Source organism: Leptonychotes weddellii, chromosome 10 (assembly GCF_054177405.1).
Source record: "Leptonychotes weddellii isolate Sample4059 chromosome 10, ASM5417740v2, whole genome shotgun sequence".
Lineage (NCBI taxonomy): Eukaryota > Metazoa > Chordata > Mammalia > Carnivora > Phocidae > Leptonychotes > Leptonychotes weddellii.
Genome location: NC_138378.1, coordinates 76,361,794 through 76,384,254, shown reverse-complemented (window position 1 = coordinate 76,384,254; position 22,461 = coordinate 76,361,794). Strand labels below are relative to the sequence as shown.

The 22,461-nt window shown below is 48.7% G+C and overlaps 1 protein-coding gene and 1 long non-coding RNA gene across 3 annotated transcripts; one reads left to right on the top strand and one right to left on the bottom strand.

Moving 5' to 3' along the window:
• The first annotated feature begins 47 nt into the window (after positions 1-47).
• CLEC4F (C-type lectin domain family 4 member F) lies at positions 48-13,102 on the top strand. Of its 2 annotated transcripts, XM_031036145.2 has the most exons (7): positions 55-344; positions 1,232-1,348; positions 1,639-1,746; positions 3,933-5,051; positions 9,794-9,945; positions 10,860-10,978; positions 12,059-13,102. In XM_031036145.2, exons 1-7 carry the CDS (start codon positions 284-286, stop codon positions 12,207-12,209), a joined length of 1,827 nt encoding a protein of 608 aa, XP_030892005.2. In that variant the 5' UTR covers positions 55-283; the 3' UTR covers positions 12,210-13,102. The 2 variants fall into 2 exon arrangements, 1 of the variants encoding a protein (XP_030892005.2); XR_014149342.1 differs by lacking the exon at positions 9,794-9,945 and having other exon boundaries at positions 48-344; positions 12,059-12,174.
• LOC145723921 (uncharacterized) lies at positions 4,019-21,186 on the bottom strand. Its single transcript, XR_014149343.1, has 3 exons — positions 21,117-21,186; positions 18,942-19,091; positions 4,019-4,222 (listed from the first exon to the last, which is right to left on the bottom strand). It is a non-coding gene; the product is annotated as an uncharacterized LOC145723921 (long non-coding RNA).
• Between the last annotated feature and the right edge of the window lie 1,275 nt (positions 21,187-22,461).

Sequence of the window (22,461 nt, the reverse complement as noted above, 5' to 3'; positions counted from 1 at the left end):
CTTTGGGGACTATGCTGGAGAGTGGAGAGTGGGGTGAGGGGCTTGAGGGGAGGGCCAGTGCTGATGCTGGCCAGGAGAGGAGAGGATAGGGCAGACTGGCGCCTGGGAGCCTGGAAGGACGGGACGCTGCTGGGGCGCTTCTGCAGAATCAGCAGGGGAGGGAGTTCCTACTCAGGGGCATATAAGTCCGGAGTATCTCAGCTTTACTTCCCACCGCAACGGGCGCACCGCACAGCCTGTGAGGAGCCGTGGCAGGGAGCAGCGGTGGACGGTAAAGGAAGAGATGAATGGTGACAGGGTCCACTTCTACACAGACAACCAGAGGGTCTTCCTGGGCCCCCGAGGTGAGAAAACTGAGGCGTCAGCCCATCCTCCTCAGGGACTGGCTTGCTTGTCCCCCCGCCCATGCCATTTTTGTCAGCCCCTCCCTGGCAGGCCAGAGCTTGGCTCCTCCCTGTCTCAGCCTCCAGAATAAATAGGCGAGGGCTGAAGGTGGGTCAGGTGAGGAGGACGGAGAGCCTGGTGCACGCCCCAGCCTCTGCATGAAACCTCCCCAGACCCTTTCTCTTGGAGATGGCAACCTGGCAAGGAAAAGGTGAACTTTGAATTCGGAGGGACCTGGTTTTGAGTCCCATCTCTGCACGTTGAATTGGCCCCACAAGGACTCAGGGGCTCTAGGCTGGTGTTTCTCCACCTTAGAATGGATTTCCCTGTACACTGTTTATCCCTAACCACACCCCCAGACTCAATAGGCATAGCTCTTTGTAGGACACCCATGCAGGGCTTTCTGACCCCAGCAGAGGAAGACTTCAGCACTGACCTATGTCAGTTTGTGGGAGACGCAGCTGTCCCAAAGGGCTGTGAGTCCTGCTCTGGTCAGGGTTCATGAGCAAGCCTGGCCTTGGGACTCAGAGGTCAGGTTCCTGCTCTGTCCCTTCCTGTCTCCCTCCTTCCTTCTTCCATGCAAACTACATGTTTGTTGCCCTTCTCCGTGCTGGGATCTGTGCCCTGTGCACCTCCTCCGGGTTCTGTGGTCTTCTCTTTGCCTTTGAGTTGCTACCATAACCCCAATTAGCTCTGGTGAACACTTCCTAGTGCTTTATTTCCCATCTCCGTGATAAGCATGGCCTGTGTTCTCATCCCCATCAGTGCAGGAGACTGAGCCCGAGGGCTGACCCTGTCCAGCCCGCACAGCACACTGTCCTCCTGTCCACCGACTTCTCCCTTGCAGGGCTGGACTCTGCGCCAGGGGCTCCTGCATCCCCCAGGAGGCCAGGGCTTGTTCAGACCGGCATGGCAGTTTTGGCTGTGACTCTCGTCTCCTCTCTGGTGGCTCTCTTTGTTGTGGGTAAGCTCCTAGGTGACCCGAACTCCACTGCCTCTCTCTGTCTTCCTGCATAAAGGTCCCATAGGGAGTAGTTGCCTACCCTCTGGCCCCAGACCTGAACCAGATCTTACCTGAAACTCAACCAAGGCCCCCATCCAAGGTGGGGGTGTCTTCTCAAGAGCTGAGGCCCATGGGGGAAAGTCGAAGGGGTGCCATCTCCCTCTTTCTGGAACCCTGACCGAGGGTGGGGTAGCCTGTTCTGCCAACCTTAGTGCAGAGAGAGGGTGCTGACCCAGGAATGGGTGTCTCAGTTCTCCAGAAGCCGAGACCTCCGTTGGAGCCCTATGCCTCCTTCCAAGAGTTTCCAGCCATGATTCCCAGAGACAACACAACTGGACAGTTAGCTGTGGAACCCCACAGTGAGTAGCCACAGGGCGGTGGGGGTGGAGTGGGGGAGCTGGGGCATTCAGATGCCCAGACCCTAGGAGGAGCCTCTCCTCTGATGCCTCCTATGCCCCTGAATGGGTTCCAATTTTCTCACAAGAAGACACGATCTTTAAAAAAAAAAAAAGTTTCATCAACATGTAATTGACACATAATAAGGTGCAATATTTAAAGCATGCACTCTGCTAAGTTTTGACTTACGTGTATCCCCATGAAACCACCACCACAATCAAGATAATGAGCATATTCATCATCCTCCCCCCACAGTTTACTTGTGCCCTTTGACATCCTTCCCTCTCCCCTCCGCTCTTCATCCCCAGGCAACAGCCTATCTACTTGCAGTAATATAGACTAGTTGGCTTTTTCTAGAATTTTATGTGAAAAGGATCCTATGGTATGTACTCTTTTCTGCTCCTTTATCAGCATGTAATTTGCAAATATTTTCTCTCAGTTAATGGCTTGTGTTTTCATTCTCCTAACAAGATTTAAATCTTAATAAAGTCTAATTTATCATTTTTTTCTTTTATGGATTATACTATTGGTTTCATATTGGAAACCTATCCCAAGGTCACAAAGACATTTACCTATGTTTCCTCCTGGAAATTTTGCACTTTTTGGTTTTACATTTAGGTCTATGATTAATTTTGAGTTAAGTTTTATATAACGGTATGAAGTATGAAGTTAATTTTTATTTAGCATAGGATATACAATTGTTGCAGCACCACTTGTTGAAAATATTATCATAATTATCATTATCATGAATTACTTCTGTGTCTTTAATGTTGAGAATCAATCATCCATATATATGTGGGTCTATTTCTAGATTCTCTGTTCTGTCCCATTGATGTATTTGTCTGTCTTTACAAGGCAGAATATTTGACCGGACTTCTCATACCTTCAAGGGCCACCTGGCCCCACCTGGCCTTACCACAGCATAGTGGCTGAGACCTCATGTATTTACCTAGGTAGGGCATGAGGAATAGGGCAGGAATCTTCCAGAAAGGGTCCCTGCCTACTTGGGTTCTTCTCCCAGAGAGCTGGCATCGAGAGACTTAGACCATGAATATCTGAGATAAGGTCTTAGCTTGTGAGGTGAGCAAAGGGTATTGGTAGGACCAGAGGCAGCTGCAGGTGGGGTTGGTGGGAATGATTATGCGGATAAAAGGGGCTACGAGTTCCCTGAATGACTGTAATGACCGGGGCTTTCACTCAGGTCTCCCATATCCTCAAACTGTTCTGTGGGGACTCTTGCTCTATGTAACACTGGGTATGCCAGCCCTTCCAAAGGCCCTTTCCACTCCAGGGTCTACTATCACCTGGAGGGCCTCCACCATAGCCCTGTGTGTGGACTGAACAGAGGGCTGCCTCTATAGGTACCTATTTTGTTTAGTTTCTGGAATTTGTGATCAGAAATCTATGTTTGCGGTCTACACTGTTTTTAGGAAGTGAATCAAGAGGCCTCATGCTTAATGTACAAATAGAGTGGAAGACTAAACATGGGCTTTATTCATACCTAGTTTCTTTTTCATAATGACCTGTTTATTTATTTGTTTATTTTTTTAAGATTATTTATTTATTTGACAGCGAGAGAGAGACAGTGAGAGCAGGAACATAAGCAGGGGGAGTGGGAGAGGGAGAAGCAGGCCTCCCGCCGAGTAGGGAGCCCGTTGCAGGGCTCGATCCCAGGACCCTGGGATCATGACCTGAGCTGAAGGCAGACGCTTTACGACTGAGCCACCCAGGCGCCCCAAAAATGACCCATTTAGTGGTGAAATGTCAGTGGAGTTAAACTTCAGCAGCTCTCAATGATATAATCAGTTACCTTCAAGTTCAGTTACAATGGCAAAATAATCCAAGCCTGACCAGCATGACTCTTAGTGGTAGCTAGTTTATAGTAGGCAAGTATTTCAGTCCTTCTGTCCCTCAGTTCATGGGAGACAGCTAAGTCCACCTTTATTTTATCTTTTGGCCCACAGTCTCAGGTGCCCCATCCCCAGGGTCTGGGTGGCTGCAGTGAGCAGGAGGCTGCTTGAGGAGCACTCAGGGCTGTGTCTTAGACATGTCCCTTAGGAAATGTAAGAACACTATGGTTGGCCCATATAATGAATGCTTCCCTATGTAATGGGCCTCTGTGGCTGCCTTCTCGATTTCCTCCCTCCAGATCCCCACCACTCTGGCGGGGTGGCAGGGTTGCAAGAGACTATCCAGATGTTTAAAAGCCATGTGGAGAATTCCAGCACCTGGAGCACGGAGGTCCAGATGTTGGCTTGCAGAGTGGACAATGTCAGTTCTCAGATCCAGGTGCTCAGCGGTCATCTGGAAAATGCCAGTGAGGAAATCCAGACGGTAAAAGACGTTCTAAAGGATGCCAATACCTTGAGTTTGCAGACCCAGATCTTGAGGAGGTCCATGGAGGGGGCCAGTGCGGATATCCAGAAGCTAAAAGGAGATCTGGAAAAGGCAAATGCTTTAAATTCCCAGACCCACAGTTTCTTAAAAAGCAGTTTAGAAAACTCCAGCATCGGTCTCCACATGCTGAGTGGAGGCTTAGGAAACGCCAACGCTGAAATTGCGATATTGAAGGCAGGACTGAAAATGGCAAATGCCCAGGCCCAGTGGACAAACAGTAGTCTAAAGAATGCTAATGCTCAGATCCAAGTTTTGAGAGGCCAACTGGCTGGTGTCAATGACTTACGGGCCCAGAATCAGATTTTAAGAAGCAGTTTGGAAGGAGCCAGTGCTGAGATCCAAAGGGTCAAGGGAAGCCTGCAAAATGCCAATGATTTAAACTCCCAGATGCAGACTTTTCTAAGAGGCAGTTTAGACAACACCAGCTCTGAGATCGAGTTTTTAAGAGGTCATTTCAAAAGGGCTAGTGATGAGATTCACTTGTTAAAAAGAGATTTGGAAACTGTCACTGCCCAGACCCAAGTCACAAGCAACCGTCTGGAGCAGACAGATGCTCAGATCCAATTATTAAAAACAGAGCTTGAAAATGTCAGTGCCTTAGATTCCAAGACTCAGGTATTAAATGGTTATTTGAAAAATGCCAGCAGAGAGATACAGACCCTAAAACAAGGGATGAAAACTGCTGCAGCCTTAGGTTCTAAGATCCAGATGCTAGAGAGCAATCTGCAGAAGGCCAGTGCTGAGATCCGGAGGTTTGAAGCAGATTTAGAGAACACCAAAACACTAACTACGAAAATCCAGGAGGAGAAGAGTTGCCTGGAGACAGTCCATGTGGCCCTTGTTTCCCAGGAGCAGCTACAGAGGACCCAAAGTAAGTGGGACGGGAGAACTTGGCCGGGGAGGTATGGTCTCTTGGGTGGGTAGAATCTTCTGTCCCTTCAGCCTTTTGCTTACTTCAAAACTTTTTAAAAAAGATTTTATTTATTTATTTGACACAGAGAGAGAGAGGAAGAGAGTGCACAAGCAGGGCGAGCGGCAGGCAGAGGGAGAAGCAGACTCCCCGCTGAGCAGGGAGCCTGACACAGGACTCTATCCCAGGACCCTGGGGTCATGACCTGAGCCGAAGGCAGACGCTTAACCAACTGAGCCACCCAGGCACCCCTGCCTTTTGCTTACATCAGCATGCATCCCCCTGGGAAGGAGAGTGAGAGCTGGAAAAGGGCTGAAGCCACCCAAATAGGCTCGATGTGCCTAGGCAGTGGTGGAGGTGGCATAAGGCAGCTGTCCCTGCTTTCGAGTGGCTTGTCCTCTGGCCAGAGTGACAAAACAACACTTGAGAAATGAACGATGTGTAGAAGGCATGCAGAGAGGCGTAAGAGGTGTTATGTGAGGGTCAGGTCTGGGAACTGGGGTGGAGGGGAGCAAAAAGAAGGGAGAGAGAAGGGACCTTCCCAGGTCGATGTCCTCTGGTATAGAAAAGGGATCTTCTGAGTGGGGGAGAAACCTTTTGGAGGAGAAAGGATCAAAAGATGCGTTGTGGAGAAGAGAGCCCTTGAACTGAGTCTGGAGGACTAGTAGGTGTTTGCCAAACAAGTAGGGTAAGAGGATGGCAGGTTCACAGGCATGAAGACGTGAAACCATGAGGTTCAGGAAACTTCAGACAGTTCTGTTGGACTGGACTGTGGCCAGGAGGGCAGGTGATGAGGTGCAGGCTGAGAGGCTAGCCGGCAGGGGCCAGAATGGTGGCTTTCAAGCTGTTTTGAATGTAAGCCTGAAATTCATTTTATATTGTGATGCAGTATAATTATGTATCACACACACACTCACTCACACACATACACACACACATGCTTCAAAAGCATAAGTTTTACCACACGGATGCACTCTGATATTTTATAATCTATTCTTTAAAAAAAATAACACCTTGATACTTCCCACAAATGGGTTGATGATTGCACTTTGAAAATCACTATGCTAGGAAGCTAGGCAGACTTGGAGAGACACCAGAAGGATGTGGAAGGCCTCTGAGTTTGGGTTTTATCCTTCAGGAGATGAGGGTCTATTGGAGGGCTTCAAGAAGGCTGACCAGATGGGTCTCTGAACTGAGAGGGGAAAAAAAGAAGGGAGAAAGGCAGCAAGATTTGGACCTGCTGAGCCTGAGATGCTTTGGGGGTATTCAAGTAGCTGTCATCTGCAGGCCATCTGGAGTGTAGGGGACAGGCCCTGGCTGCAAACACAGCTGCGGGAGCCCTGGGCACATTGGTTCTGGTTGTGGCAGTGGGAGTATGGGGGGTGCTTACATGAGATAAAATGCTTTATGGGAAGAAAGCTGAGGGCAGAAACAGGAAGTCAACCTTCAGGTGGCAAGAAGGGAAAGAGGTGTTTTTGAAGAAGACTACTAGAGAAGGCAGTCTTAGAGGCAGAAGAAGAACCAGGAGATGGATAGTTGGGGAAGTCAAGGAAGGAGGGAATTCCAAGAAGGAAATGGTTAGTTCTGGTGAATGCCTGAGAGGTTACATTAAGTAACCAATAAGCACCCACTGAGTCTGGGCAATTTACAAATCATTGGGAATGAAGTTCCTGTGGAGAGTAGTGTGTGGCCTGGAGGCCAGACCACCCTCAGCAGGGTGTGAATGAGAGATCAGGTGTACGAGCCATTCAAGGACCTTGGCTGAGGAATGGAGGAGAGCAATGAGGCTGAGGTAAGGGGATGGCATGGCAGGGGGAGGGATTAAAAAACATATATCATTGATATTTGCATTATAAAACCTCAGTATTGATTATAGACAATGTGCAGATATTGAAAAAGAAATGATGAGAAAATAACCGCTTGTATTTCCATGAATATTTCTATACTTTAAAAAAGATTTACTTATTTATTTGAGAGAGAAAGGGAAAGAAAGAGAGCATGAGCTGGGGGAGGGGCAGAGGGACAGGGAGAGAGAATCCCAAGCAGACTGCACTGAGCACAGAGCCTGATGAGGCACTCCATCTCACCACCCTGAGATCATGACCTGAACCGAAACCAAGAGTTGGACACTTAACCGACTGAGCCACCCAGGTGTCCCTCTACATTTTCTATACGAGCCCACTGGGAGCATTTTGGTGAACTTCCTTAAGAGGGTTTTTCTAGATTAAGAGGATAGGCTTGATCTGAGGGTGGGAGAAAGGAACCAGCAAAGAGGGAGGCAGTGGGAGGAGAGAGAGACAGACAGAATGAAATGAGTAGCTGAGGGATTGACCTTGAAGGGTTGGGACCTTAAGTACTTGAACTTCTGAGGCTGGGAGGGGGAGGTGGGGTGGTAGGTGGTCACCCAGGTTTGCAGATGTGGGAACAGGAAACTGAGGGAACTGATCTTTAGTGGTGTCTCTTCCTAGGTAGAGTAGGAGGTCACTTGCTAAGGGTAAGAGAGGGGGCGGTTTGAGCAGCTGCTGAAGAGACTCCCCATCTTGGGCACCTGGGTGGCTCAGTCAGTTAAGCTTTTGCCTTTGGCTCGGTCATGGTCTCAGGGAGCCTTTGGCTCAGGTCATGGTCTCAGGGTCCTGCATCAGGCTCCTGGCTCAGCGGGGAGTCTGCTTCTCCCTCTCCCCCTCCCCTCTGCTCCTGTTCTCTCTCTCAAATTAATAAATAAAATCTTTAAAAAAAAAAAAAAGACTCCTGGTCTGTCAGAAACCTGGACGTCCGCCCTTCTTAATGCCTCTCCAGTGCCCCCTGCTGTCCTGCTAATGCCCTCCTATGTCCACCTACTGCTTTAGCAGAGACCCGTGTTTCTCTACTATGGGCCACATTGGGCTCACCCAGGGAGCTTTACATATACTGATGACTGGGACCCACCCCCAGAACTCTGACTTTTGGTGGGGAGGAGGGTCTAGGATGTAGTGTGGGCATTAGAATTTTTTCAAAAGCTCCCTAGGTCGTTCTAGTGGGCAGGCAGGACTGAGAACCATTAGCTTAACTTTTTCTTAAAGGGCCAAATAGTAGATATTTTGGGCTTCTGGCTGAACAGCCTCTGTCGCAGCATCTCTACTGCTGTAGCAATAAAGCAGCCAAAGATGGGCGTAAACTAAAGGGTATGGTTGTGTTCCAATAAAACTTTATTTATAAAAAGAGGTTGCTTGAAGGTTGCAGTTTGCCAATCCTCAGTTTAGACTACCGGTTCTTCGGCTTCGGAATGCATCAGGATCACCTGGAGGGTTTGTTAAGACACCAACTGTTAAGAAACAATTTCAGATTCAGCCAGTCTGGGGTGGGTTTGAGAATTTGCCTTTCTACTTAATTCCAAGGTGATGCTGATGCTGATGCAAAACCGCTGGTTTACACACTCAGCATCATTACTGAGACATTTGCAATTATATTCTAATTGGTGTCTCTGGCCTGGTTAGGATTGCCTTCTTCTTGTTCAGTCTCCACACTGTCACCAAGTTGGTATTAGCATAGTGCAAATCTGAGCATACTACTATCCTTCTTAAAATGCTTCAGGGCTTCCCAGTGCTCACAGGGAAAAAAAATCCCAAACTCCTTCACACGAGATGGACAATATAGTGCTGGTGAAGCTGTCCAAGTTCGTCTCCCCTTTCTTATGCACTGACCATTCCAAGCACTTGAACAGGTCAAGCCATGCCATGCTGTTTCACACCTTCACACTTTTTGTGTCTACTTTCCCCCCTGCCTGGGATGCTCTCCTTGGCACTGACCACCAGGCAAACTCTTCCTCAGTCTTTTAAGACTTAGCTCAAGTGACGTCTCACCTGGGGTGTCCTTCCTGAGTGCCATGTGTAGCCCAGGTGACATAGACCATACCCTCTTTTATGGCTCTGTTCTAACATGTGCATGGTCTTCCATGAATGCGTCTTCAGCACCTTTTTTACACATCTGTCTCGTTTCCTAGACTGTAAGCTCCTTGAGGGCATGAATCGTGTCTTACTGATCTTTGTATAATAGTCCCTGATTCGCAGAAGTTAAAAATCATTGAACCATGGATATTGAACAAAAGAATAAATGAATGAATAAGCGAGTCTGTTGTGGCACCAATTCAAACAGCCGTGATGCAGATGGTGTTAAAAAGCAGGGTGTGATAGTGGGGAAGGATGAGAGAGCTGAGAGCACAAGGGGCTTGTGCTCGTGGAATGAGTTTTCAGAGCTTGAAATGGGGAGGTCGGGTAGAGCAGGTCCCGAGGACAGTCCTGGGTGTGGGCAGCTGACATGGAAGGAGATGGAGGGAAGGAAGTGAGTGGTGCTGTGGATGGCTGCAAAGTCTCCCGGGGAGATGGAGGGAACTGAGGTGCAGCAGACTGTCCGGTGGTGGCAGTGAGTGGCAAGAGAGGGTCATGGAGCCAGAAAGCAGGAGTCTGGAAAGAAAGTGTTGTCTGGGTAGCAAAGCTATCTAAGGATCCCTGGAGGGATGCAGCCAGGTGTCCTGAGCCGCTTCCCAGTGTACTGGGTATCAGGCTGGGGATGCAGCCTCCCAGGCCCTGCCCCCCGGAGCACTGGGCATCAGGCGTTGCGTGGGCTTGTGACCCTCGGTGGCCAGTCCCAGGAGAGTTCAGGAAGGGCAGCTCTTGGGCATCTGCAACCAGCCCCTGGTTCTCTCTCGTCCCCAACCTTTGCTCCAGATCAGCTTCTTCAACTGATCCTGCAAGGCTGGAAAGTCTACGGCGAGAGCTTGTATTACTTTTCTCACGTCAAGAAGTCTTGGCACGAGGCTGAGCAGTTCTGTGTGTCCCAGGGAGCCCACCTAGCCTCGGTGACTTCTGAGGAGGAGCAGGTCAGAGTTGCAGGCTTGGGGAGGTTGGTGTTGATGGGCTTGGTGTGGGATGAGGAACTTTGGCCCTTCCGCCTTCCTCCTCTTGCAGCGGGCAGGGCAGAGGCCTGCGGTCTCTTAGGTCAGTCAGGGAACGAATGTTGATTGAGTTCCCATGAGCATCTTGCTCTGGAGGTAGAAGCCCTGACAGCAAATCTTGATGTCCTCCATGACCAAGGGAGACACCCCGAGGCCCACAGCTGTCAGCAGTGAAGAAGGGCAAAGGGAGGCAGCAGTGGGTGACTGCCTTTAAAGTGTTGGGAATATAACGTCCCTCCCCAACCCCTCATTTTCCGTTTAGCTTCTGCTGTAGTGGTCAATCCTGATTTTAATGTCAGTGAATCCAGTGCCTGTGGAAGGCCCACGAGCAGGAGACCCAGGCTTCTTGGGAAAGCCAGACACGGAAGTTTGAGGACCACCAAAGGCAATGTAGAGCCTGGTGGCCCATCCACTGAAGGTCCTTAACAGAATTTACCAGGGTTATTGTCAAAGGACCATCATGGGTTTGGTCCATTTCAACTTACGGAACTGCCCATCCTTTGTGGTTCTCCTGAGACTGTTCCTGTACGTCTGTCAAAGGACGTGTTATTTATTTATTTTTTTTAATGAAATACATCTCTTTAATAATCTATGGCCAGGTCGGTCTTTGTCTCAGTGAACCCACACTCATCAAATCAACCTGGGAGAAGTTGGGCTTTCTCTGAGGGGACCTGGGTCCTGGCCTCAATCCTGGACAAACCATGGAAGGTGCAGGGAGGGGCAGAGGAGTGGGCTTCATGCCCCAGGACCAGAGAGAGGACAGCCTAGCCTCCTTTTCCACATGGCTGGGAGAACCAGCTCCTCACACAGGGTCAAACAACACTGCGTTTTCTCTACAGGCGTTTCTGGTAAGGTTCACGAGTACCTCTTACCACTGGATTGGCCTCACAGACGGGAGTGAGGAGGGCTCCTGGCGCTGGGTGGACGGGACACCATTCAATGTTGCCCAGAGCAGAGCGTGAGTCCAGCACTGTCTGGTGCAGTCCCAGGCACACTCTGGGACAGGCCTGGCTAGAGACTCTTCGTCCTTGTCTGGTGTGTGTATTCCTGCCCAGTAAGTGCTAATGTTGTGTGTGTGTGTGTGATATATGTATATGATGTGTATGTGTGATGTGCTTATATAGAGTAGATGTATGACTATGTATGTGTTGTATGTGTGATATGTGTGTATATATGATGTGTATGATGTGTGTGGGTGTGTGTATACACATTGGTATAGTCGTGGTCCTTGTGTGGACCCCTCCATAGAGGGGCATCAGAACAGGATAGATCCTGGGGCTGGCAGGCAGCCTATGAGTGGGTATTCCTGTGTTTTCACTGTTGTTGCTGTTCTTTGTTTTGTTTTTTTCTATCCTTTTTTTTTTTTTAAAGATTTTATTTATTTATTTGAGAGAGAGTGAGCATGAGGGGGAGAGGGTCAGAGGGAGAAGCAGACTCCTCGCTGAGCAAGGAGCCCGATGCGGGACTCGATCCTGGGATTCCAGGATCATGACCTGAGCTGAAGGCAGTCGCTTAACCAATTGAACCACCCAGGCACCCTCCTATCCTTTTTTTTAAAAGATTTTATTTATTCACTTGAGAGAGAGAGAGAGAGAGCGAGCATGAGGGGGAGGGGTAGAGGAAGAGGGAGAGGGAAAAGCAGGCTCCCCACTAAGCATGGAGCCTGATGCAGGGCTGGATCCTGGGACCTGGAGATCACAATCTGAGCCGAACGCAGATGCTTAACCATCTGAGCCACCCAGGTGCCCCTGTTTTTTGCCTACCCTATATGCTTTGTAGGCCCTGCCTTCATCAGAAGGTATCTAAATGTGAATTCTGGGGTGGAGGCTTACAGCTTCAGACACCCTTCCTATCCCTTGATCCTCAGTAACTAAAGACAACCTCAGCAGAGCCACCCTTAGGGCACCCTTGGGCCCAGCTACATCCCCATCCAGGGACACCAGGAGATGAGAGACCCATGTCACTTCAGCTCCTTATGCCATAGTCGGGGGAAGGGACACTTTCTTCGTCTGGCAGAATAAAGCCCTCTTGTTTCCAGGTTTTGGCACAGGAATCAGCCAGACAACTGGAAGCACTGGGACGGGCAGACGGAAGACTGTGTCCATATTGAGCAGAAGTGGAATGACATGCGCTGTGACACCCCCTATCACTGGGTCTGTAAGAAGCCCATCAGCCAACATGTGGCCTGAGACAGGCCAGATCTGAGGGGTTGCCGTTGCTGCCGGCTCTGGACCCTCCCCACCCGACGCCTTGTGAACCTCTGAACCCAATTTGTTCTCTGCGGCTTTCCATTTGGCCTTTTGTGTTTCCTGCTCTGTCCTTTCATTTAACCCTTCAAACATGTTTATATCACGTAACCCAGTGGGATCAAGAGCTCCTCAAGGCCAAAGGCTTGCTGTGCCTCTGTTTCCCCCTCAGCAACCCTCACGGGACTGTGAGACATCAGGTCCCCAATAAATACTGAGTGCACGAAAGCTTTGTACTTGTCTCTGCAATGGCCATCATACTCTTCTCTCCCTGAACTGCTTCTCCTTCCTCAATGTCCCTTCTGTCCCGAAACAAACATATCTTTGTTTAAGGGCTTTATAGCTATGAATGTTTAGTTAGTTCACTGGAAAACAGCAGAGGTTTAACACAAATTACAGGGACATCATACAGGTGGTACAAATTCCCAAGAAGTGATAGTGATCCCAGGTATTCCCTGCAGTTCCTTTGTTGCAGATGGGGTTGGAGCTGGATTTTGCCAGGGCTTTAAACCACTCGCCAAACTTCTTCCTGTCCTGTGGCTAGCCTCATCTCATTTCCCAACTGTTAACTTTTGATGCCATATCTCTGGCTTTGGCCTCTTCTTGTGGCCCCATCCTCCCTTCCAGGGACTGGGGCTTTCTGCTAGCTCAATTTAGAATGAGAATTTCTTTGCCCTGCCTCATGGAGTTACACAAGCATGCACAGGGAACCCAATGAAGATTTCTGGAGCTTTTCCTCTCCCTATCCTTCATGCTCCTCCCCAAATCCTAGCACATTCAGTCTCCCCCCACTCCCATCTTCCTCTCTCCATGCTTAGTGAAACTGTCATGCCCTGCATGGGACCCTCCTCACTGCACTGGGGTCTGGAAGGAGCCTCCAGGAAGAATCCCAGGGAGCAGGTGAGCTCATGCTGTCTGCTTCCCCAGCCAGGAACTCGGATTATAGTTGTCCAATGCCAAATGTTTTATGAATTTTGTCCAGTTTTCCAATTGCTGACAACAAAAGGCCTGGTCCAGTTATTCCACTGGGACAAGAAATGGAAATCTATCTGTTATGACTTCTTTGGCTGAACAGGACTTTAATTCGTTTGTATCCACATTTTCCTTTTGGCTTTTCTTTTGGCCTTTTCTTTTATGACTTCTTGGCTTTTTATCAACCTTAGGAACTCTGTCCTCTATTACAGGATTGAAATCACATTTTGCTGTATTTCTTCTAATACCTTTATAGTTTTGTTTTTTGTTTTTTTAGATTTACATATGTTACTGGATTTGATTTCCTGACAGTTTATTCCTTGGCATTTTGCATCTATATCAATATAAATATATGCGGATGGGCTAATTTTCTTTTTATGTATTTCTAGTCTTTGTTTTAGGGTTTTCCTAGCTTATGCAAAAAAAGTAGGAGACAATATTAATATGTCCCACTTTTTGGGAATTTACTCAGATTTTCTTTGTGGCCTAGTAGTGTCTGCTCACTTTTTATAAATGTTCCACAGGCATATTTATTAGATTAGGCTTGTGATTTTAATTTTTCAGATATTCTATATCCTCATTTATATTTTACCTACACAACCTATCAATTTCTCTAGGAGGATTTGTGTTAACTCTCCCGTGTAGAACATTTATCTATGTTTATCATCTTGTCATGTCATATTTCTAATAGCTTTTGATTTATGTATTTCAGTGTTACTTTAATGTCTAAAGATTCATAACCATGAAGTCTACTTGAAGACTTCTACATTTTATCAATATTCATGCAATCCAGGATTATTTACTCTGCCTCTACCATGCACCAGGCATTCTTCCAGGTTTTCAGGATTCAAAAGTGAAGGAAACAGGGTGTCTGGGTGGCTCAGTCAGTTGGGCATCCATCTCTTGATTTTGGCTCAGGTCATGATCTCAGGGTCGTGAGATTGAGCCCTGCGCTGGGCTCCTTGCTTAGCACTGAGTCTGTTTGAGATTCTCTCCTTCGCCCTCTGCCCCTCCCCTTGCTCTCTCTCACTCAAATAAATAAATAATAAAATCTTTAAGAAAAACACCCCAAAGTGAATGAAACAGATAAAAATCCCTTTCCCCTCTCCTCCCCAAGCCAGCATTTTAGTAGGGAGGAGAGGTAGTTAGGACACCTAGCCCCTTCTCATAGCCTCAGGAAGAGTCCTCCGGAGCCTGAAACCTGGGCGTGGTGACATCCTGGAGTAGCAAGCTAGCTGTTTTTTGTTTGTTTGTTTGTTTTTAAGATTTTATTTATTTATTTGACACAGGGAGAGAAGCACAAGCAGGCAGAGAGAGAAATAGGCTCCTGGCTGAGCAAGGAGCCCGATGTGGGACTCGATCCCTGGGATCACGACCTGAGCCGAAGGCAGACGCTCAACGACTGAGCCACCCAGGCGCCCCTGTTTGTTATCTATCTAACCAACCATGGTCTGAGGCCTAAAGCTAATGGAACAGGGACAGGTAAACATACTCACACGGCAGGGTCAATTCTCATGCCTGGGCTGGACCTTTCTCTACAGAGAAGGTCCTGAAAGCTGCAGTTTCCTCAAGAGACAGTCAGGCAGAAGAATTAAGTTCTCCACAGACTGAGTGGAGCCATCTGGGGAGACAGAGTGAAGTCCTCAGTTGTCCTGGGGGAAGTGGTCAGCTTTTCACCCTGGAGTGCCTCCCCACCCAGCCGCTGCTGTGGGAACCCTGTATAGTGGCCACTCTCGGTGACCATGGATTGCACTGGTGATAGACATAGGCTGTGACAGACAGCTGCCACCACATGGGGTGTGCTGTTGGCACGCTGAACCCACAGCCTTGTCTCCCAGAGCCATGGTTTCCAGTCTAAGGGAGGCTGGAGTCTACACATTGGGAGTTAGGGGAAAGCCCAACTCTAGCAAGGGAGAAGACATAGACTTTTTGTAGACATAGACATGAAATGACCCTAGACATGTAGACATAGACATGAAATGACCTTCCAGGCTTGGTTTTCTAGGGCCAGGGAATAATTTCTCAGTCAGGAGAGTAAGCACATTCTGGAAGCAGATGTCACAGCATTTCGAGGATGACATAAGTCACTAGTTCAGAAAAAAAAAAAAAAAATCTACCTGTGCTTATAGTCAGCAACTCTGAGTGTCCTTTACCAACGAATGCCCCAGCCCTCTATACTCTGGAATTCTTAGAACACTTGCTCCCATATACCCAGATCTGGGCCTGGGTGTTGGTCAGACCCCCTCATATGCCTACACCATGCCTACTGGAAGGAGCCTCTCCCTTTGCGTTGCTCTTGCATTTAAGGGCCAGTTATAAGTGCTTCTACCTCTATCTGCTGCTAGCAATTCCTACAGCTCAAAGCTAGCCAAGCCCAGGGACCCCTACCACAAGTGAGAGCCACAGGCCCCAGAGTTACAGAAGAGTGAGAAGGCCTGGGCTACTCTCGGGAGGGGTGACTTAGGATAGAAGGAGGTCTGCTAGCTGGGCCTCAAGAAGGCTTGCTCCTGTGGGACAAGCCCCACGCAGCAGGGTGTCCACCACACAGCTCTGCCTCTCAGTTCCCCTCCCCTCCCCCAAACAGCCTGTAGCCTACTTCCTCTTGAATCTCCTCAAAGCCCTGCTTTTGTTGCAGTCATATCCTTCTTAGATCTGACAAGAATTTCCCACTCTACCTGGTCCCAGGATTGGGATTCCAGGCCCTCTTCACGGTAGCCCCAACAAGCCTTTAATGACGTCTCTGCTATAGGGTCACCAGAACCGAGCCCTGGACCTCAGTGTCTCCTCAACCAGCTCTCACTGCAGCTTCTGCACTTTTGCTCAGAACACCTTCTGCCTGGGTCACTTACGCCTTGTCTGTGTAATAGCCAAGTTTCTGGGCATTCTATCTGGAGTGTAGTCATCACTTACGATGTGGTGGGAATCACGTGAGGCAGGAGAGATTGGTGGTTATAGACCCAGGCTCCATGGCCAAACACCCTGGGTCTAATCCTAGCTTTGCCCCTGTCTAGCTGGGAAAGCTGGTTACTTGACTTTCGTGTCTCAATTTCCTCTCCTGTGAAAAAATTAGAGTACCCCTCTCTTGAGGCTGTTGTGCAGATTAAGAAAGTTAATCCATAAAATGAGCTTAGAAAAGTGCATGGCCCATGGATCCCATGATACCAGCGTTAGCTGGTATTATTGTGCCAATGGCCTAACTGACTCCTTGCTATAATTCTGAGGAAGCTTCTATCACAATCTCCGCTTTACAGATGGCAAGGTGAGGCCTAGAGAGTTTGAATGTCTTGCCTGCGGTCCTATAAAGTCCTGTGCTGCAGCAGCTCTTCCTCTTGGACCCACGACTAACCCTCAGGCCCCGTAAGTCTCAACTCTTTGTGAGGTCCCACAGTCTGCCAGGCTCGAGGCTTCCATCCATCTACTCTTTCAGGAGGCTGTCAGGCACCTTTCTGCATCTCGTCAAAGCTGGAGGCCACTGGCTACTGCTGAGCACACTGGCACAAATGAGGACTTGAGCTGGCTGTCCCTGACCTCTCACCAGCTTCCTGGGGACAAAGGCTGTGGGCCTGTTCCCCTTCTCTGTTCTTGGTGGAGAAGCACTTCTGACCCACGGTTAACTCTGCTGGTGATGTGGCCAAGATAGTAACCCCAGCGCATGCCCAGTGGGAGTGGAGGAGGAGCCTCAAGGGAAGTGAAGTATGGGGCATGGCAAGCAGGCAGGGCCTGTGTGCTGGGGCACCAGGCCAGCCGGAAGTGTGCGCCTGGGCCCAGTGACCCTGGGATAGAGGACATTCAGAAACTGACCAGCAGGGTAGCCTTGGCTAGTCACTCAACTTCTCCGGCACTGATTTTCTCATCTGCACAATGGGAGTAAAGTCCAGTTCCCAGGAATATGATGAGATAAAATCATACATAGTATGTAATAATAATATGAATTTATACGAATATGAGTAATAATGTGAAATTGCCAAATTGATGTAGATAGGAATTCTGGGCAATATAGACTTGTCTCTTTATAGTTTCTGATCCCTTTTAAAAATGTCATTCTTTGCCTTCCCTTATTTAAAGCTGTTTTTTTAAATTGTATGATCCATTTTTTATTATAATTTTTTTTATTATGTTATGGTAGTCACCATACAGCCCAGTGATGGGTATTAAGGAGGGCACGTATTGCATGGAGCACTGGGTGTTATACGCAAACAATGAATCATGGAACACTACATCAAAAACTAATGATGTACTGTATGGTGACTAAAGCTTTTTTTTTTTTTTAGCAGCTCTTTCATGTTTTGACTGAGCTACAGAGATTAAGGGAACTGTGTTTGAGCCACAAACCGATCAGTGTGATGAGGGGCTGCCAAGGATCCAGGCAGATATGGGGAGTGTTCCTTTTAGCTGGGCCCCAGGGTAGGAAACAGGAAAGATTGATGAAGTGAATCTGCTGGGGCAAAGGACAGAGCAAGGGCCAGTTTCTCTCTGTCTCAGGGTGGAGGATACAGCGGATTAGCTCTCCCAAACCTCGTCCATCCCCGCTTCCTTCCTCCTTCCCTTCTTCCAGGGTGCCTCCCTGCACTGCAGAGGCAGGAAGGCTGAAATTCCATTTTCCAGGACCCCTTATTCTCAGGGTTCTGGATGCCAATTAAGATGACCTCCTTAGAAACAGGTGTGTGAGCATGGCCATCAGGCAGAGCTCATGTCCCTGTCCTTTTATTTATTTTCTGTGGACAAGCCACGGGGTGGGGACTTGGCATTTCTCTGCAGCAGTGTCCCCGGGGCCCCCGCAGCACTGGTTCCTGCTTCCGAGCCTGCAGCGTTGGTGGTGTGTTCTCCAACTGAGGCCCTCTGGCTCCACCAGCCCTCCCAGTGATTGCGTTAAGCGCCTAAGTCCCCGAATTAAATCATTTAGCATCCGCTTGGAATACCTAGAAGAGTTTCTGATGCTGCTCCGAATCTTGCGTGGGGTGAATGGTCTGAGGCCTTTGATGCTCCGGGCACCAGCGATGACACAGGCCTCTAATAGGACAGCTCCATTTTTGAAAATGACACTCAGAAGCAATGATGAAGGGACAAGGATCTGGAAGGGCCTTAAGTCCCGGGTGACCATGAGGAGCAGAGATGCACCGCTGACCTGCACCTTTCACACTGCCAGAGGAGAGAAAAGTGAACTTTGTTTGTTCACTAGGCCATTGCATCTTCAAGGTAGCGGCACCAAGTCACCATCGGGTGTAACATCTTAGCTCAGATTGGTTCATGTGATTGCTCTCCCTCAGGACATAGGGCTCAATATAGGAAGCCAACAGACAAGGTGCCAGAAAGGGACAGTTGGAGTTGATGGAGGGGAGCAAGTATGAAGGAATAGCTTCTGCGGTTCTCATACTGGATTCCTGCTACACACCAATTTGTCCATTCAAGGGTTTAGAATAAAACAGAAAATGTCAGTAATGTCCTTTTTGATGCTCAAGCAAAATTAAGTAAATGGGTAAATGATCTCCATTTTAAGCTTTATTTCCACACATTTGGCTCTTTTGGTTCTGTTTGCTGGCAGACAATACCAAATAAACTTAGAGCAAACAAAATTATTTTCCTTCTTAAATATATATATATATATATATATATATAAATACATATTGTAAGTATATTTATATATGACCCATGCTTATTGTGAAAAATGCAAGACATATAGAAGATATGAGGCACAGATCTTACCTCATTCCCAGGCCCACTGCTGGGGGAACCCCAGTTAAACATTTGATGCACTCTCTTCTCTTCCCTTGCCCTTCCCTTGTAGGCAATGTCATGGTGGAAGCTGAAGACAAGATGGGGCTGAGGAGGTGGCCGATGTGGCTAGGAAACTGGCTATGGAGTTAAGTGAATAAATAAGTAAATACATTGAGGATAACGGGAGTCAGGTTTCTCGCTGTTGGAGAAGGGAGTTACAAATTAAGGAGAAACATGAGAAATCTTAGCTATTCGATTGGAATGGGAGGTATTAGTGTGAATTCATGCTTTTTAAATCTCTATTTACACAGAAATACGTATATAACTATATATATAGTTGTATGTGTGTGTGTATGCTTGTGTGTGTACATATGTATATTTCCTATCTGCTAAAAGGATTTAGAAGGATTGCATCCCAAAAAGAATGAATAATCAAGCATCCAAATCTTTGTTTCTAAATTTCATTTTGCACTAAAAGAATTGAGTGATTCCACGGCTGGGCTGGGAAAATCCAAGATGAGCCTTTGTTGCACAACTAAGAAAGCATGCAGAGAGTGATGGGGTCATGTCAAAAGAACAGAGAAGCCAGCATGAAGGGGCTCCTACAGGCCAAATCTGGGGCCATTTAAACATTAAAATAGTGATATGAATAAATTACATCTTATTAAATAAAATAGAAAGTCATGAGTTCATGCTAAATACAAAATGAATAAATAAATGGGGGAGAAGGAAAAGCTCTTCTCCACAGTAGGATGTCAACCACTTGGCCACAAAATGGTGGTTAATTCAGGCAGGAGTCAGCAATGGATGCTAAGGATATTGGTGATTTCCTCACAAAATATTTATCAATCAAAAGGAAAAATTAGTCCATTTATGGTGAAGGAATCTGGCAGATACCACCTTGACTGGGTGATCAAGGTTAACTTTACTAGTGGTGGGACAAGTCAGCATCATGTATATCCTGAAGAGATGTATGGAGACAGCCCAACATCTTTTCTGTGGAGTCCCTTCCAAGAAGGGATGGCTTAGGTCTGGACATGAGGGAATATTAGGCAGACTCCAGTTGAGGGACAGCCTTCAGAATGAAAGACTTCTCCTCTTTGAAACTGTCAAGATTATGAAGACCGGGCAAGACTTAGGAAATGCTTTAGAAAAAGAATAATGAAAACGGGAATATTCATAGAGACAGAGGGCAATGGAGTAAATGTGAAAAAAGTTAACAAGTGGAGAATCTAGGTGAAGGGGCTGTAGGACCTCTTACTGTTCTTGCAACTTTTATTTATTTCAAAATGAACTTTTAAAAGTTTTGTGTGTAGCCATCAAGTTTTTCTGGTAAATGTATACATGTGCATACATATATTTGCATACATGTGTATACATGTATCCAGAAGCGCAGGCCCCAACCTGGATGGATCAAATTAGAATTTGGGGGATTGGTACCCAGGCAGGCGGATTAAGAAAAACCCAACTCCCCAGGTGATTCCAGTGTGCAGCCAAATTTGAGAACCAGTTGCTGTCTGTAATCCCGTGTTCACCAAAATCACCTGCGGAGCTGCTGAAACCCAGATCCCCAAGGGCCAGTCTTCCCGGGGGCGCGACCCGACTGGCATGAGGCGGGGCAGGAGAACAGCGACAGGTGGTCCAGGCCCCGCCCCCGTGCCTCGTGAGGCCCCAGGTGCGGGCGATGAAAGGCCGCGCGGCCCCCTGCCCTTCCGCTCTCCGCCATGGACGCAGCGCCCGCGCCCGCTCTCCTGGGCGTCCCGCCGGCTGAGGTGCTGGAGGACGTGTTGCGGGAGCAGTTCGGGCCGCTGCCCCAGCTGGCCGCCATCTGCCGGCTCAAGCGGCTGCCCTCCGGAGGCTACTCCTCGACCGAGGACCTCCAGTTGGTGCTGGAGCGGCGGCGCGTGGCCAACGCCAAGGAGCGCGAGCGGGTGAGCGCCCTGCCCCGCGCGGGTCCCCAAGGCCACCCGGGCTCGGCTGCTCCCCACCAAACACCTGGCGAGTAGCCGGTGCACCCACACACCGCCCACCCGCGGGGCTCGGAGGCGACTCGAGCCTCCTGCGGCCCGGCTCGGGTCTCCAGCTTGCGAGAATGGTAGCGGCCTTGTTACCCTCCTCCCTCGTCCCGCTGCTCGTTCTTTGATCCTGGGATGGCCTCCTCACCTGCTAGCCACCTGCCACGGGGTCTGGGGGTGGGATGAGGGCACGCGAGGCCCGTGACAACGCCAAAAATGTCTCCCCTCGGCAGGTGCTTTCAAAAAGATTAGCGCGCAGGAGTTGCTCCTCAGTCTCGCAGCCGCCCGCGCTGGGTGAGCGCTTGGGGCGCAAAGGGCTCCCACCGCCCCTTTCCCTTCCCTCTGCATCTCTGCCTGGAAGCAAGTATGGGGTGAGGGGGCCCAGTGGAAGTTATTCTTTTCTCTTTTTTAGAGTAAGGAAACACGGTGCCCCGGTGTGCCCCGGACTTCCACTCCAGCCCGTGGCTCATTTCCCAGTCAGGCCGGGACGTGGTGAATCACGACGCCCAATGCTCCTGTGGACCATAGTCCGAGCGACATCTACTGGTGGCTTTTAGTGTTTCTAACTGAACCGGGGCCCTCAGTGTGTCCAGTCTGGTCTCCCTTCTGCTCTTTGCAAACCTGGGGTTTGGCGGCAGCCCAGGCGGTCCTAGAGAGGAAGCCGGCGGGGGGTGGGGGTGGGGGGGGGACGGAGGGCGAGGCTTCAATCTGGGGACTTGACGGGGAGGTTCTGCTGGGGACGTTCCTGCATGCCCGGGCCCTTTGGAAGTGTAGCCCCGGTGAATCAGCTAGGAGCTTTGGGAAAGGGCAGGAGGAGAAAGGACCAAGTGAGAGGAGAAGACCAGGGGAAGTTGGAGAAACTGCAAGAGTGGGAAAGCATGGGTTTACCAGGCATTAGACCCCTTGTGAAAATGACCCTGTGATCTGATGGGATGATGTGGCCTCAAACAAGATTCTGATCCAGTAGTTTGCCTTTTCCATGGGCCTTTCCATCAGGAAGCAATCACTTTCTGCAGAGAATTCTTTTTGGTTTTATCCTCTATTTTAAAGCTAATGGCTTTCATTCTTCTTTACAAGGATAAAATTAATACACCTGAAAAATAGAGAAATGACTAGGGAACAGAAACACCCATAACACAGATATAACTACCATGAACTAACATTCTTGTATATATCCTCCCAGTCTTTTTTCCTAGTTATGTGTGTGCACATACATAATTATAAAATTGTGAGATGGTACAGTTTTCTATTTTTTTCCACTTTATCGAAAACGTTTCCTCATTCTTTTTAAAAAATTCAGTTAACAGGGGCGCCTGGGTGGCTCAGTTGGTTAAGCGACTGCCTTCGGCTCAGGTCATGATCCTGGAGTCCCGGGATCGAGTCCCGCATCGGGCTCCCTGCTCGGCGGGGAGTCTGCTTCTCCCTCTGACCCTCCTCCCTCTCATGCTCTCTGTCTCTCATTCTCTCTCTCTCAAATAAATAAATAAAATCTT

What these genes read in the sequence shown, in the direction of transcription:
- CLEC4F (XM_031036145.2), top strand. Translation starts at nt 284, where the DNA reads ATGAATGGTGACAGGGTCCACTTCTACACAGACAACCAGAGGGTCTTC. An exon ending in GCAGCTACAGAGGACCCAAA is followed by an intron (nt 5,052 to 9,793) that starts GTAAGTGGGACG and finishes CCTTTGCTCCAG; the next exon opens with ATCAGCTTCTTCAACTGATC. An exon ending in TGACTTCTGAGGAGGAGCAG is followed by an intron (nt 9,946 to 10,859) that starts GTCAGAGTTGCA and finishes TTTTCTCTACAG; the next exon opens with GCGTTTCTGGTAAGGTTCAC.